At 48.3% G+C, this 15924-nt stretch overlaps 1 protein-coding gene across 3 annotated transcripts in view; it reads left to right on the forward strand.

Moving 5' to 3' along the window:
• Positions 1–14751, forward strand: part of LOC138853939 (caveolin-1-like) — a 90963-nt gene extending 76212 nt beyond the window's left edge. Inside the window, exons 4-6 of one of the 3 annotated variants that reach the window (XM_070093834.1) lie at positions 4516–4612; positions 13752–13948; positions 14476–14751. In XM_070093834.1, the coding sequence (XP_069949935.1) occupies positions 4516–4612; positions 13752–13943 (289 nt within the window). In that variant the 3' untranslated portion in view covers positions 13944–13948; positions 14476–14751. Of the gene's footprint in view, positions 1–4515; positions 4613–13751 lie in introns of all 3 variants that reach the window. The other 2 variants (XM_070093833.1, XM_070093832.1) reach the window with 2 other exon arrangements.
• Positions 14752–15924: the final 1173 nt, after the last annotated feature.

The following is a 15924-nucleotide window of genomic DNA, read 5'->3' on the forward strand; positions in this document are numbered from 1 at the left end:
ACTGTAAATACAAGATCATTTCGAGTGAGTCCAGCTCTCACCCAACTGGTTGACGTATCAACCTGGCAGTGAATCGGCATGGTTGGGTCTCTGGCCAGATTGGCTGGTACAGATGGAATACAAGAAGTGTTTGTGTGATGAACACTGAATAAACTGTAACATACTCAGTGCAAGTCACAACGTCCCTCTCTGTCAGCCTATTCAACATCTATTTTGACAGCCCTGCGCAACACCTCCCTCTCTGCCAGTCTTGCGCAACACCTCCCTCTCTGCCAGTCTTGCTCAACACCTCCCTCTCTGCCAGTCTTGCTCAACACCTCCCTCTCTGCCAGTCTTGCGCAACACCTCCCTCTCTGCCAGTCTTGCTCAACACCTCCCTCTCTGCCAGCCTTGCTCAACACCTCCCTCTCTGCCAGTCTTGCTCAACACCTCCCTCTCTGCCAGTCTTGCTCAACACCTCCCTCTCTGCCAGTCTTGCTCAAAACCTCCCTCTCTGCCAGCCTTGCTCAACACCTCCCTCTCTGCCAGTCTTGCTCAACACCTCCCTGTCTGCCAGTCTTGCTCAACACCTCCCTCTCTGCCAGCCTTGCTCAACACCTCCCTCTCTGCCAGCCTTGCTCAACACCTCCCTCTCTGCCAGTCTTGCGCAACACCTCCCTCTCTGCCAGTCTTGCTCAACACCTCCCTCTCTGCCAGTCTTGCTCAACACCTCCCTCTCTGCCAGTCTTGCTCAACACCTCCCTCTCTGCCAGCCTTGCTCAACACCTCCCTCTCTGCCAGTCTTGCTCAACACCTCCCTGTCTGCCAGCCTTGCTCAACACCTCCCTCTCTGCCAGCCTTGCTCAACACCTCCCTCTCTGCCAGCCTTGCTCAACACCTCCCTCTCTGCCAGTCTTGCGCAACACCTCCCTCTCTGCCAGTCTTGCTCAACACCTCCCTCTCTGCCAGTCTTGCTCAACACCTCCCTCTCTGCCAGCCTTGCTCAACACCTCCCTATCTGCCAGCCTTGCTCAACACCTCCCTCTCTGCCAGCCTTGCTCAACACCTTCCTCTCTGCCAGCCTTGCTCAACACCTCCCTCTCTGCCAGCCTTGCTCAATACCTCCCTCTCTGCAAGTCTTGCTCAACACCTTCCTCTCTGCCAGTCTTGCTCAACACCTCCCTTTCTGCAAGTCTTGCTCAACACCTCCCTTTCTGCAAGTCTTGCTCAACACCTCCCTCTCTGCAAGTCTTGCTCAACACCTCCCTCTCTGCCAGTCTTGCTCAACACCTCCCTCTCTGCCAGTCTTGCTCAACACCTCCCTCTCTGCCAGTCTTGCTCAACACCTCCCTCTCTGCCAGTCTTGCTCAACACCTCCCTCTCTGCCAGTCTTGCTCAACACCTCCCTCTCTGCCAGTCTTGCTCAACACCTCCCTCTCTGCCAGCCTTACTCAACACCTCCCTCTCTGCAAGTCTTGCTCAACACCTCCCTCTCTGCAAGTCTTGCTCAACACATCCCTCTCTGCCAGTCTTGCTCAACACCTCCCTCTCTGCAAGTCTTGCTCAACACCTCCCTCTCTGCCAGTCTTGCTCAACACCTCCCTCTCTGCCAGTCTTGCTCAACACCTCCCTCTCTGCCAGTGTTGCTCAACACCTCCCTCTCTGCCAGTGTTGCTCAGCACCTCCCTCTCTGCCAGTCTTGCTCAACACCTCCCTCTCTGCCAGTCTTGCTCAACACCTCCCTCTCTGCCAGTCTTGCTCAACACCTCCCTCTCTGCCAGTCTTGCTCAACACCTCCCTCTCTGCCAGTCTTGCTCAACACCTCCCTCTCTGCCAGTCTTGCTCAACACCTCCCTCTCTGCCAGTCTTGCTCAACACCTCCCTCTCTGCCAGTCTTGCTCAAAACCTCCCTCTCTGCCAGCCTTGCTCAACACCTCCCTCTCTGCCAGCCTTGCTCAACACCTCCCTCTCTGCCAGCCTTGCTCAACACCTCCCTCTCTGCCAGCCTTGCTCAACACCTCCCTCTCTGCCAGCCTTGCTCAACACCTCCCTCTCTGCCAGCCTTGCTCAACACCTCCCTCTCTGCCAGTCTTGCTCAACACCTCCCTCTCTGCCAGCCTTGCTCAACACCTCCCTCTCTGCCAGCCTTGCTCAACACCTCCCTCTCTGCCAGCCTTGCTCAACACCTCCCTATCTGCCAGCCTTGCTCAACACCTCCCTCTCTGCCAGCCTTGCTCAACACCTCCCTCTCTGCCAGCCTTGCTCAACACCTCCCTCTCTGCCAGCCTTGCTCAACACCTCCCTCTCTGCCAGCCTTGCTCAATACCTCCCTCTCTGCCAGTCTTGCTCAACACCTCCCTCTCTGCCAGCCTTACTCAACACCTCCCTCTCTGCCAGCCTTGCTCAACACCTCCCTCTCTGCCAGCCTTGCTCAATACCTCCCTCTCTGCCAGTCTTGCTCAACACCTCCCTCTCTGCCAGCCTTACTCAACACCTCCCTCTCTGCCAGCCTTACTCAACACCTCCCTCTCTGCCAGTCTTGCTCAACACCTCCCTCTCTGCAAGTCTTGCTCAACACCTCCCTCTCTGCCAGTCTTGCTCAACACCTCCCTCTCTGCCAGTCTTGCTCAACACCTCCGTCTCTGCAAGTATTGCTCAACACTTTCCTCTCTGCAAGTCTTACTCAACACCTCCCTCTCTGCCAGCCTTACTCAACACCTCCCTCTCTGCCAGTCTTGCTCAACACTTTCCTCTCTGCAAGTCTTGCTCAACACTTTCCTCTCTGCCAGCCTTGCTCAACACCTCCCTCTCTGCCAGTCTTGCTCAACACCTCCCTCTCTGCCAGTCTTGCTCAACACCTCCCTCTCTGCCAGTCTTGCTCAACACCTCCGTCTCTGCAAGTATTGCTCAACACTTTCCTCTCTGCAAGTCTTGCTCAACACCTCCCTCTCTGCCAGTCTTGCTCAACACCTCCCTCTCTGCCAGTCTTGCTCAACACCTCCGTCTCTGCAAGTATTGCTCAACACTTTCCTCTCTGCAAGTCTTGCTCAACACCTCCCTCTCTGCCAGTCTTGCTCAACACCTCCCTCTCTGCCAGTCTTGCTCAACACCTCCGTCTCTGCAAGTATTGCTCAACACTTTCCTCTCTGCAAGTCTTGCTCAACACCTCCCTCTCTGCCAGTCTTGCTCAACACCTCCCTCTCTGCCAGTCTTGCTCAACACCTCCCTCTCTGCCAGTCTTGCTCAACACCTCCCTCTCTGCCAGTCTTGCTCAACACCTCCCTCTCTGCCAGTCTTGCTCAACACCTCCCTCTCTGCCAGTCTTGCTCAACACCTCCCTCTCTGCCAGTCTTGCTCAACACCTCCCTCTCTGCCAGTCTTGCTCAACACCTCCCTCTCTGCCAGCCTTGCTCAACACCTCCCTCTCTGTCAGTCTTGCTCAACACCTCCCTCTCTGCCAGTCTTGCTCAACACCTCCCTCTCTGCCAGTCTTGCTCAACACCTCCCTCTCTGCCAGTCTTGCTCAACACCTCCCTCTCTGCCAGTCTTGCTCAACACCTCCCTCTCTGCAAGTCTTGCTCAACACCTCCCTCTCTGCCAGCCTTGCTCAACACCTCCCTCTCTGCCAGCCTTGCTCAACACCTCCCTCTCTGCCAGTCTTGCTCAACACCTCCCTCTCTGCCAGCCTTGCTCAACACCTCCCTCTCTGTCAGTCTTGCTCAACACCTCCCTCTCTGCCAGCCTTGCTCAACACCTCCCTCTCTGCAAGTCTTGCTCAACACCTCCCTCTCTGCCAGCCTTGCTCAACACCTCCCTCTCTGCCAGCCTTGCTCAACACCTCCCTCTCTGCCAGTCTTGCTCAACACCTCCCTCTCTGCCAGCCTTGCTCAACACCTCCCTCTCTGCCAGCCTTGCGCAACACCTCCCTCTCTGCCAGCCTTGCTCAACACCTCCCTCTCTGCCAGTCTTGCTCAACACCTCCCTCTCTGCCAGTCTTGCTCAACACCTCCCTCTCTGCCAGCCTTGCTCAACACCTCCCTCTCTGCCAGTCTTGCTCAACACCTCCCTGTCTGCCAGCCTTGCTCAACACCTCCCTCTCTGCCAGTCTTGCTCAACACCTCCCTCTCTGCCAGTCTTGCTCAACACCTCCCTCTCTGCCAGTCTTGCTCAACACCTCCCTCTCTGCCAGTCTTGCTCAACACCTGCCGCCTTTCCTCCCTTCAGTTCCTGCGTGTCGTCGCCCTGATATATATTTAACACTGTGCTCACGGTTCCCGTCGGAGAAGATTTATCTCTCTGTGAAACTTGATAAACTTCTAGATTTTTTCATTCTAGTTTCCTTCATGAGGTTCATAAACAAGTTGAAGTGTTCATGACTGAGAACATTTAGTTCATTGTTCAAGCGACTTGAATGAGCATTTTTTGATGACATTAGAATTTGAATTGATATTTTTTATTTTGCCGCTGTTTTGCTCTTGTTATACAGAGAGGTGTGTGCCCTTTAGCGTCTATAATTCCACCGTTTTCTGCCTGCAGGTTGGCACTTAATGGTATGTATAACTTACTGGTGTGTGTGATGCCGCTCTGTACCTCCTGCCTCTGTGGTACACTTTATGGTATCTTGGGTTACCTGGTGAGTCTCTTCTCGCGTACCTGTCACAAAACTCTATTTTTAATATTTCTAAATTGAATAATTATCTTAATCCGTGTGAGTTATGCACTTTTATATCCATGGGAAGCACTAAACTAGTAAGGGTCATACAGCGCTTAGTGAATGAATTATGTTTTGTCTAAAAAAAAGGGGAGGAGAAAGTTACTCCGATATCTTTGTTCAGTAGTAATTCACTACTGGGTTCGATTCCCGGCGGGTGGAAACATTTCGATCTGTTTCCTTACATCTGTTGTCCTGTTCACCTAGCAGCAAGTAGGTACCCGAGTGTTAGTGGACTGGTGTGGGTCGCATCCTGGGGGACAAGATTAAGGACCCCAATGGAAATAAGTTAGACAGTCCTCGATGACGCACTGACTTTCTTGGGTTATCCTGGGTGGCTAACCCTCCGGGGTTAAAAATCTGAACGAAATCTTGTCAGTCAAGCAGGCAGTGGCTGCCAGCAGTCAGTTATCATAACCTGCGTCATCTGGCACTAGTCACAGGAAGTGGTCCAGCTCTTTATCCCCCTTGAAAAACTTAATTTATTTCAAAAATATTTGCTACATTTCTCCCAGCATCTCTCACTTCACTAAGTCATGATAATTCTCATTATTATTATTATTATAATCAAGGGGAAGCGCTAAACCCGGAGGATTATACAGCGCGTGGGGGGGATGTGGAAGGCATTCAGGCTTAATTCGGGGAACTGGAGCACAGATCCAATTTCCTAAATCAAGAGCCCCTCACCAACATCAAGGAACCTTCCTTGAGGGGAGAATGATAATTCACAAATGAGAATAATAACTCTCAGATATCTCTCTTTTCTCAGCTGCAAAGATTATATTCCAAGTGCATTCCTAGAACAGACTTTTTTTTTTCCAGTTCTGTTGTCTTTGTTGTCTTTTAAGTAGCTCCATGAGAAGTCCTGTACATTGTCTAATTCTTCAGTAGTTACCTGAAATACATTGCTTACTATTTGCTTTATTTTGTACTTATCAATGTTTTATTCCATTTAAACTTTATTATTTTTGCACTGCTTATCCATCTAACAACCTTCCTGTCCATCCATCTACCTTCCTTCTTGCCCACAAATCTTCCTTCCCACCCAGCTACTACCCCGGCCTCTTCAAGGGGGGCTCCTTGGCGTGGTGAAGAGGCTCTTGGTCTGAGGAATTAGACCTATCGGTCTTCTTCCTCAGACCGAACCTAATTACCCCCCAATCTCCCCTCCCCTATCCCATCCTCCCCATCCTCCCCTTTTTCCTTTCCTCCTCCTCCTCCCCACTCCTCCCTTTTGCCCTTCCTCTTTTTGTCCTTTGGGATTTCTCCCACAGGCGCGCTAGTTCCTAGGTAGGAGAAAGGACACCGGGGTCCATCCCATTCCGTTGAGGTTTCTTGGCGGTGGCGTAGTTTGCCGTGGAATCTGGATTGCCTAGGGATGTCCCGATCCCTCTCCGGTATCCCGGAGTAGCTTTGGGTGTCTTTTGGGCGACGGGTGTAGCTCTGGAAGCCACCTTTCGGATTCCGGGGGTGGTGGCTGAAGGAGGTATGCTTTGTGGCGGATATCCGGCCGCCCTCTCTTTTGTCCACCGAGGTAGCTCGGCAGATGTGAGGTTGCTATCCCAGATTGCTGGTTTACTGGCATGAAGGGTAGGGTATGGCACGGGTTCCATGCTGCATCTGCGCTACTAGCGGTGTCGAGTCCTCTTGGGCGCGGAGGGAGATTTCTGGCCCTTTCATCCCTCCTAGGAACTATCCCTCCCCGGTCCCCCCTTTTTTTTTCTTTTTTTTATTTTTATTTTCTTTTCTTTCTTTTTTTTTTCTTAAAAACAAAAAGAAAGAAGTAACCTAACCATGGCAGCCCTAGTCCATGAACCTGGTACCCCCGGGCCCCTTCTTGATACCGCACCCCGTTCTGACCCCGCCTCGTCTTTGGACCACTCTTCAGACATTCCTCATGCCTCTGTACCTATTGCCGGTGCTGTTTCCTCACCCGCTTCAGGTACTGAGGCCTCGACTGACTCCTTCGATTTATCAGACCTTCGCTCTCCTCTGACTATGCTTCCGGCCTCTCCCTCTACGGTGCGGCAATTTTCAAATCGCCGACCCGTTCCACGTCGGACCAACTCTGGTCCCACGCCTAAACGTCAACGACAATTACCTGCTGATGATACTTCTCCACCTTCACCTTCTCGTTCTTCTCAGAAACGATCGACACGTCCTTCACTACCTTTCCACGCTCAGTTTCAGACTGAACAGTGGACTAAATTCTTCACTTTACGACCAACTTCCTCTACTGCCTATCTTTCTGACCATAGTATTGGCAAGGCACTCCTACGCCATGTTGGTAAAGATATTTCTTTTCATGCTCTTAAGAGCGGTACGCGCATCATTACCGTACAGAATGCTACCCAGGCTCGTGAGCTCTCTCGTCTTACCCATATAGATACTGTTCCTGTCACCCTTGAAAAACATCATTCCCTCAATTCTTGTAGTGGTACCGTTATTCTGCCCCATACCATAGTTCAACAAAATTTCCAGACATGTGGCACCGACATTCTAGAACAGCTGGAACTCCAAGATCTCCCAATCCTCAAGGTAGACACTTACGTTCTTCCTGCCCGTGGGCGGAGACGATACCCTAGCAATGTGGCTCGTTTAACTTTTGACAGCCGAGAACTCCCATCCTCCGTTTATATAGCAGGACATCGGTTACAAGTTCGAAAGGTGATCCCTACACCACAACAGTGTAGAAATTGCTGGCGATATGGCCATCCAGCGAAATATTGCAGATCTATCGCCGAATGCCCAGTCTGTGGTGCCGATGACCATTCTAATACGTCTTGCAATCGATCTCCCTCTTGCCTTAACTGTCATGAGGCTCACCCTTCGTACTCTCGCCGTTGTCAGGTCTATTTAAACGAGCGGGAAATCCGTTACCTCAAAGAGACAGAAGGTCTCCCTTATGCCATGGCAGTTTCTCATCTCCGCCTCCAAGGGAGACTCCCACGTGTTTCTTATTCCCGTGTTTCAAAACGTCCCCCCACTTCTGGTATCCCATCTTCTACACCCACCTCTGTGGTTACCTCTCCCATAATCACTCCTGTATCTAATCCTTTTGCTGTCCTCGGCTCAGACGTCCCTACTTCAACGCCTCAGTCTAATCTCGCTTCTTCGAGTTCTCTCTTACAAGCCTCAGTATCGACGAGACCTCGTACGACACCTCTTCCCAATCGTCCCTCTACTTCTCAAAAGTCAAAAAAAGGTCCGGTAACACCTCCTACCCATCTTCCACCTCCTCATTTTACCCTCCCTGTCTCTGTCCCTAGTTCTTCCCCTCTCACTGGCTCAGTTACAAGTGCAGAGGTTCACCCTCCTCCTCGTAATGTACCTTCCTCCCCTGTTCCCTCCCAAGTTTCTTCCTCTTCTGCCACCTCCCAGGTTCCTGTCTCTTCTGTCCCCTGCCACGCTTCTCCAGTTCCCTCCACCCTTTCGCCCCCCCCTACCTTGGTACAGTCCAATACAGTTCCAATCTTTACTCATCCTCCCCCTACCATTCCCAATATTGTCTCCCATACGACATCTCTGAATTCCGAAACACTTGAAGCAATCTCTGAATATATTGCAGAGACCAAACCATCAATGGACACTGATCCACCTTCCGCTCTTCCTCTCTCCTCTGCTCCATCTGCGCAACTCCTTTCTTCACAGCGCACCGTTCCTTCGCTGCTTGAACATTTTCCACTGCCTCCGCATGTGGACTTTTCTAACCCTTCTAGTCCGTAGGAACCCTTACCTGCGGATTTCAAGTATCTTTATCATTGCCAATCATGGCCTTTTTACAGTGGAATATACGCGGCCTCAGGGGTAATCGGGGTGAGCTTCAGATGTTACTCTCCCAGTTTGCCCCTGTTGGTGTTTGCTTACAGGAACCAAAATTACACTCTGCTGTTATTTCTCACATCTCAGGCTATAATTTATTGTATTCTTCAGATCCTTTTCCTGATGGGACCTTTAATGAAAGTGCCCTTCTTCTCCGCACTGATATTCCGTACCATCAGCTATTTGTTCATACTTCGCTGCATTACACAGCAGCCCGTATCCACTTACATAGGTGGTATACGCTCTGTTCTTTATATCTCTCTCCTTCTCGGGCATTATCTATTCCGGATTTTGCCTTCCTTGTTTCGTCATTACCGCCACCGATTCTGTTACTTGGTGATTTTAATGCCCACCATTTCCTCTGGGGAGGGTCTCACTGTGATTCCCGTGGAATTCAGTCAGAGGCTTTTCTTGCCACCCACCCCCTCCATGTTTTAAATACAGGTACTCACACCCATTTTGATCCTCGGACTCATACTCTCTCTTGCATCGATCTCTCAGTTTGCTCTTCCTCCGCCGCATTAGACTTTACTTGGTCTGTTCTCCCGGACTTACATGACAGTGATCATTTCCCAATCATTCTTACTTCCCCTTCATATTCGCCACCTCTTCGCACCCCACGCTGGCAATTTAATCGGGCAAATTGGAACCTTTACTCACACCTGACTGTTTTTAAAGAGGTTCCTTCTTCGTCCTCCATCGATGAGCTTTTACACCTCTTCTCGTCCTCCGTTTTCACCGCAGCTTCTCATTCTATACCCCAAACTTCGGGCAGGCATTCTCAGAAATGCGTGCCTTGGTGGTCTCCTGCTTGTGCTCGTGCAGTACGTTTGAAACGCGCTGCATGGGGCAGGTACCGGTACAATAGAACCACAGAGCGACTCCTTGATTTTAAACAGAAGCGTGCGATCGCTCGCCGTGTCATCCGTGACGCTAAACGCACTTGCTGGCGAGATTATGTCTCCACCATCACCTCTGCTTCCTCTATGAGTGCAGTCTGGAAAAAAGTACGAAAACTGAGTGGTAAATATTCTCCTGACCCGGCTCCTGTTCTGCGGGTTGCCGGTGTTGATATAGCAAACCCACTAGATGTTGCCAATGAAATTGGCAATCATCTGGTCCGTATTTCTCAGGGACTCCATCTATGCCCCTCATTTCTTTCCTCAAAGTCTGCCAGAGAGTTAGCACCCTTGGACTTTTCTTCTCTCAGAGAAGAACAGTATAATGTGCCTTTTACACTTCAAGAACTGGAGGCAACACTCTCAGCTTGTCGATCATCGGCAGCTGGGCCCGACGACATTCATATTCGTATGCTACAACATTTACATCAGTCAGCCCTTGCAGTCCTATTACACCTTTACAATCTTATTTGGTCACAAGGAGTTCTTCCACAGCTGTGGAAATCCGCCATTGTTCTCCCTTTCCGCAAACCAGGCACTACGGGACATGAAACCTCCCACTATCGTCCCATTGCTCTTACCAGTGCAGTTTGCAAAGTAATGGAACGTCTAGTAAATAGACGTTTAGTGTGGTATTTAGAGACACACAACAGTCTCTCCACTCGTCAATATGGCTTTCGTAAGGGACGTTCTACCATAGACCCCTTACTGCGCTTGGATACGTATGTTCGTAATGCCTTTGCGAATAACCACTCAGTTATTGCCATATTTTTTGACCTTGAGAAGGCATATGACACAACTTGGAGGTATAATATTTTAGCCCAAGCCCACTCCTTAGGCCTTCGAGGCAATCTACCATCCTTCCTTAAGAACTTTTTAACTGACAGGCATTTCCGTGTTCGGGTTAATAATGTGCTCTCCCCGGACTTTGTCCAAGCTGAAGGTGTCCCCCAGGGATGTGTTCTGAGCACAACACTTTTTCTCCTTGCTATTAATGATTTGGCCTCTAGTCTTCCATCAAATATTTGGTCATCACTCTATGTTGATGACTTTGCTATTGCCTGTGCAGGCGCTGACTGTCACCTCCTTACAGTTTCTCTCCAGCATGCAGTCGACCGTGTTTCCAATTGGGCCACCACACATGGGTTTAAATTTTCCAGCACTAAAACCCACCAAATCACTTTCACTAGACGCTCTGTCATCTCTGATCATCCTTTGTACCTCTATGGCTCACGTATCCCTGAACGTGATACAGTCAAGTTTCTGGGCCTCCTCTTTGATCGTAGGTTATCCTGGAAACCTCACATTACCTCTCTGAAGGCAACTTGTCACAGCCGGCTGAACCTTCTTAAAACCCTTGCTCATCTTTCGTGGGGAGCTGATCGTCGAACCCTCCTTCACCTACATTCCACCCTTATTTTATCGAAACTTGATTATGGTGACCAGATCTATTCAGCGGCATCTCCTGCTACTCTCTCTAGCCTTAACCCCATTCATCACCAAGGATTACGTTTATGCCTTGGTGCTTTTCGCTCTTCCCCTGTCGAAAGCCTCTATGCAGAAGCGAACGTTCCATCCTTATCCGATCGCCGTGATGCCCATTGCCTGCGCTACTATGTACGCTCTCATGATCTCCGCAATCCTTCCATTTATAGAATGGTCACTGATATTAGTAGACATTCTTTATTTGTTCGCCGCCCCTGCTTACTCCGTCCCTTCTCTCTTCGCCTTCATTCGCTCTTGTCTTCTCTTCAACTACCACCTTTCTATGTACATGTAGCATCTCACTTTTCCCTACCCCCCTGGGAGGTCCCAGCTGTTCGAGTCTGTTCTTTCTCCCTCCCTTGCTCGAAAGCCCAACTGTCTACGGTCGCTTCCCGCTCTCTTTTTCTTGACCACTTTCACTCTCATTCTCATGCCATTGCTGTGTACACAGATGGCTCTAAGTCTTCTGACGGCGTAGGATTCGCAGCAGTGTTTCCGGACAGCGTCGTACAAGGGCATTTACTATCTTCAGCTAGTATTTTTACTGCTGAATTATATGCCATCCTTACAGCACTTATCCGTATTGCATCTATGCCTGTGTCATCATTTGTGGTTGTCTCAGACTCCCTTAGTGCTTTACAGGCTATACAAAAATTTGATACACCTCACCCCTTAGTCCTCCGTATCCAACTTTGGCTACGCCGCATCTTTACTAAGCATAAAGATATTGTTTTTTGTTGGGTCCCTGGTCATGTTGACGTACAGGGCAATGAACAGGCAGACACTGCTGCGCGGTCAGCAGTACATGACCTACCAGTTTCTTACAGAGGTATTCCATGTACGGACTATTTTGCTGTAATATCTTCCCACCTTCACACCCGTTGGCAACAACGTTGGTCTACTATGCTCGGCAACAAACTTCAGTCTATTAAACCGAGTATAGGTTACTGGCCGTCTTCTTATCACCAGTGTCGAGGTTGGGAGACTACTCTCTCCCGTCTTCGCATTGGCCATACTCGTCTTACTCATGGATATCTCATGGAGAGGCGTCTTGCTCCTCTCTGTGAGAATTGCCAAGCTCCATTATCAGTCAGCCACATTCTGTTGGACTGCCCACTTTATCAACGAGCACGCAGAATTTACCTCTGTCGTCGTCTTCGCCCCGCTGCTCTCTCTTTACCTTCCCTTCTCGCTGATGGACCCACCTTTCATCCGGACTCTCTTATTGACTTTTTGACAACGACTGACTTACTTCACAAATTCTGATACTTTCAGCCCTTTCTACTTGTATCTCTTGCTACCCTCTACCCCCGTACTATCCCCTGCCCCGCTGTTTTCTGTAACCTGCTGATCATCCCCCCTCCCTCCTGCCATCCAATTCCCTTGCTTCCTTCCCTACCCTGCAGCGCTGTATAGCCCTTGTGGCTTAGCGCTTCTTTTTGATTATAATAATAATAATAATACTACCCCGGCCACTCATTCAAATTCAAATTCAAAGTTTATTCTCTATAAGGATTACAATGCTGAGTTTACAGAATTTGGTTATTGTGTGGTTTACATGTAGTAAAATAATAATTACAGAGTGTACCACTAGAACACCTAGCATGGCTAGGCATTTCGGGCAGACTTAAATTAAATCTTAATTTTAAAATATTACAAATTATGAGGTAAGTTGGTATTATGACTAAGTGACTAAATACTAGTTTGTGAGTTTAGCAATGTGAATGCTTTTGTTTTGGCACTATACATAGTTTCAGTATTGGAGTATCACAGGCCAACTTATGACTAGTTAAGATTCATTATTTTGAGATTGAGATTGATATTTCTGTTTATGGTCAAATGGGTGAGTGAGTGTAAGTGTGAACCACCAGGTGGTATTCGTGTAATTAGTTGACAGGGTGTATCAGGGAGATAAGATGTTTTCTGATGGTAGTTTTGAAGGTGATGAATGTGTCTGCAGTTCTAGAGTTCTCAGGTAGGGTGTTCCAGATTTTAGGGCCTTTGACATACATTGAATTTTTGTAAAGGTTTAGTCGGACACGGGGAATGTCATAGAGATGTTTGTGTCTGGTGTTGTGCCTGTGGGCTCTGTCACAACTATCAAGAAAGCGTTTTAGGTTAAGGTTAATATTGGAATTTAAGGTCCTGTAGATGTAGATTGCACAGTAGTAAGTGTGGATGTACTGAACAGGGAGTAAGTTTAGATCTATGAAGAGTGGGGGGGGGGTGGTGCCAGGGATGGGATTTAGTGATTCTTACTGCGGCTTTTAGTTGGGTTATTATTGACTTTAGGCGTGTTGCTGCAGTTGATCCCCAAGCACAAATAGCATAGGTGAGGTATGGATATATAAGTGAGTGGTATAGTGTGAGAAGGGCATTTTGCGGCACGTAGTATCGTATCTTGGAGAGGATCCCAACCATTTTGGATACTTTTTTTGTTATGTGTTGGATATGGGTGCTGAAGTTCAGGTTGTTGTCGAGGTATAGGCCTAGGAATTTGCCCTCATTATGCCTGGCAATTAGAGTGTTGTCAATCTTAATGTTAATTTGCGCATCTCCTGCTCTGCTACCAAACATAATATAGTAGGTTTTGTCAGTGTTAAGCGTAAGTTTATTGGCTGTCATCCAAGTCGATATTTTGATCAGCTCCTCATTAACAATGGTGTTGAGGGTGGCAAGATTAGGGTGAGAGATGACATAAGTCGTGTCGTCAGCAAAGAGAATGGGGTTCAGGTGTTGAGATACGTTTGGAAGATCATTGATGTATATGAGGAAGAGCAGGGGGCCAAGGACACTTCCCTGCGGAACTCCAGTATCAAGTGGTCGTGTTGTTGATGCTGTGTCTTGTTACTCAGGAGTCATGGTGCTTGCATCCTGCTCTGCGCTTCCTGATCATCTTATCTGAGGTTGGTCTGCCGTGTGTGTATCGCTGTGTTCACTGCTGTTGCCAGCCCATCACGGACGCCTGCACAGAATTTTCCAGCAGCGTCAAGATTCAGTTCCTCAGTCTTCCCCATTATGCCTCTGACCGTGTCCTGGTGGTGTAGGGATCATCCTTGATCCTACTTGTCCTGGTGGTGTAGGGATCATCCTTGATCCTACACTTGTCCTGGTGGTGTAGGGATCATCCTTGATCCTACACTTGTCCTGGTGGTGTAGGGATCATCCTTGATCCTACACTTGTCCTGGCGGTGTAGGGATCATCCTTGATCCTACGCTTGTCCTGGTGGTGTAGGGATCATCCTTGATCCTACGCTTGTCCTGGTGGTGTAGGGATCATCCTTGATCCTACACTTGTCCTGGTGGTGTAGGGATCATCCTTGATCCTACGCTTGTCCTGGTGGTGTAAGGATCATCCTTGATCCTACGCTTGTCCTGGTGGTGTAGGGATCATCCTTGATCCTACACTTGTCCTGGTGGTGTAGGGATCATCCTTGATCCTACACTTGTCCTGGTGGTGTAGGGATCATCCTTGATCCTACACTTGTCCTGGTGGTGTAGGGATCATCCTTGATCCTACACTTGTCCTGGTGGTGTAGGGATCATCCTTGATCCTACACTTGTCCTGGTGGTGTAGGGATCCTTGATCCTACGCTTGTCCTAGTGGTGTAGGGATCATCCTTGATCCTACACTTGTCCTGGTGGTGTAGGGATCATCCTTGATCCTACACTTGTCCTAGTGGTGTAGGGATCATCCTTGATCCTACACTCAACAAAATAAATCAAATATTATTGATTGTTTACATTTCTGAAACAGTTTTGGAACAGCGTCACTTGAAGAAATTATCTAAAGTGTTATAAAAACATTTAGATATATGTCTGTTACCTAATACGTTTTTTCATAAATATATTGGATAATTTTAAGCTAGTTTTTACTTACCATTGTAACGTGTGGTATCAAAAGTTAATATTCTTTATAAATAAAGAAAATTGGTCCTATGTTATTGTGGATAAAGTTTAGTAATTTGTTTTTCTGCTTTATTTTTTGTTAATTTAACTTGATTAACCAGTAGAGTGCTTGGTAGCTTGCTAGTTAACTAAAAAACGTAGCTTGAATAGTTTCTTGTATTTCGGAGGAATCGGGTACACAAGCAGGTCCAGTAAGTGATGAATGAGGCCGATGCAGGCAAGAATGAGATTCTCGCATGAGTCCAGCCTTATAGGAAACACAGCAGGAGAGCCATAAGCACTCCAGAGGCGGAGGATTTTTACTGCCAGGAAAAAAAGGAAACTGGCAAGAAATGACAGAAATCCTACCTAAACTCAAAACATTTCTGGAGCGGAGGCACAGTCACTGTCCTCCACTACAGAACAACAGATATTAATGCCACCAAACAAAGCCTTCCACGTACCTTCAACACGACGACATTTATATTTGCAAACATACAGGGTCTAAGGCCATCAACAAACAACAAAATACCTTTCATCAAGGGACTGCTCAGAAAGTCAAACGAAATGTTTGCAGCTTTCACAGAGACCCACATAAAGGATCACTTTGACAACGAAATATAGATCCCAGGCAATAACCTATTCAGATGCAAGAGAGTGAACAGGCAAAAAGGAAGGGGATGGAGAGGAAAGTTTGGCCTGTATGTCACAGAGTCTTTCATTTGCTCAGAACTACTAAAACCTAAAATGATGTAGTTGAAGTTTTGGCAGTAAAAATCGAAAACCAAAACCTTGTCATTGCGGCTGTATACAAGCCTCCGGACGCTACTTCCCAACAGTTCCAGGAACAGCTTTTGAAAATTGACCACTGTCTGGAAAATCACCCAACTCCTGCCCCCAACATCTTGCTGCTGGGCGATTTCAACTTAAGAAACCTAATTAGGAGGAATGTAGGAAATAATGTTTTAGAGATAACCCCAGGAGGCAGCTCAGACGAAAATTCACACACGCATGAGCTATTAAATCTCTGCAACAAATTCACTTTAAACCAGGAAATAATAGAGCCAACAAGACTGGAAAATACACTGGACCTCATTTTCACCAACAATGATGATCTGATAAAGAATATAACAGTATCAA

Source organism: Cherax quadricarinatus, chromosome 43 (genome assembly GCF_038502225.1).
Source record: "Cherax quadricarinatus isolate ZL_2023a chromosome 43, ASM3850222v1, whole genome shotgun sequence".
Taxonomy (NCBI): Eukaryota; Metazoa; Arthropoda; class Malacostraca; order Decapoda; family Parastacidae; genus Cherax; species Cherax quadricarinatus.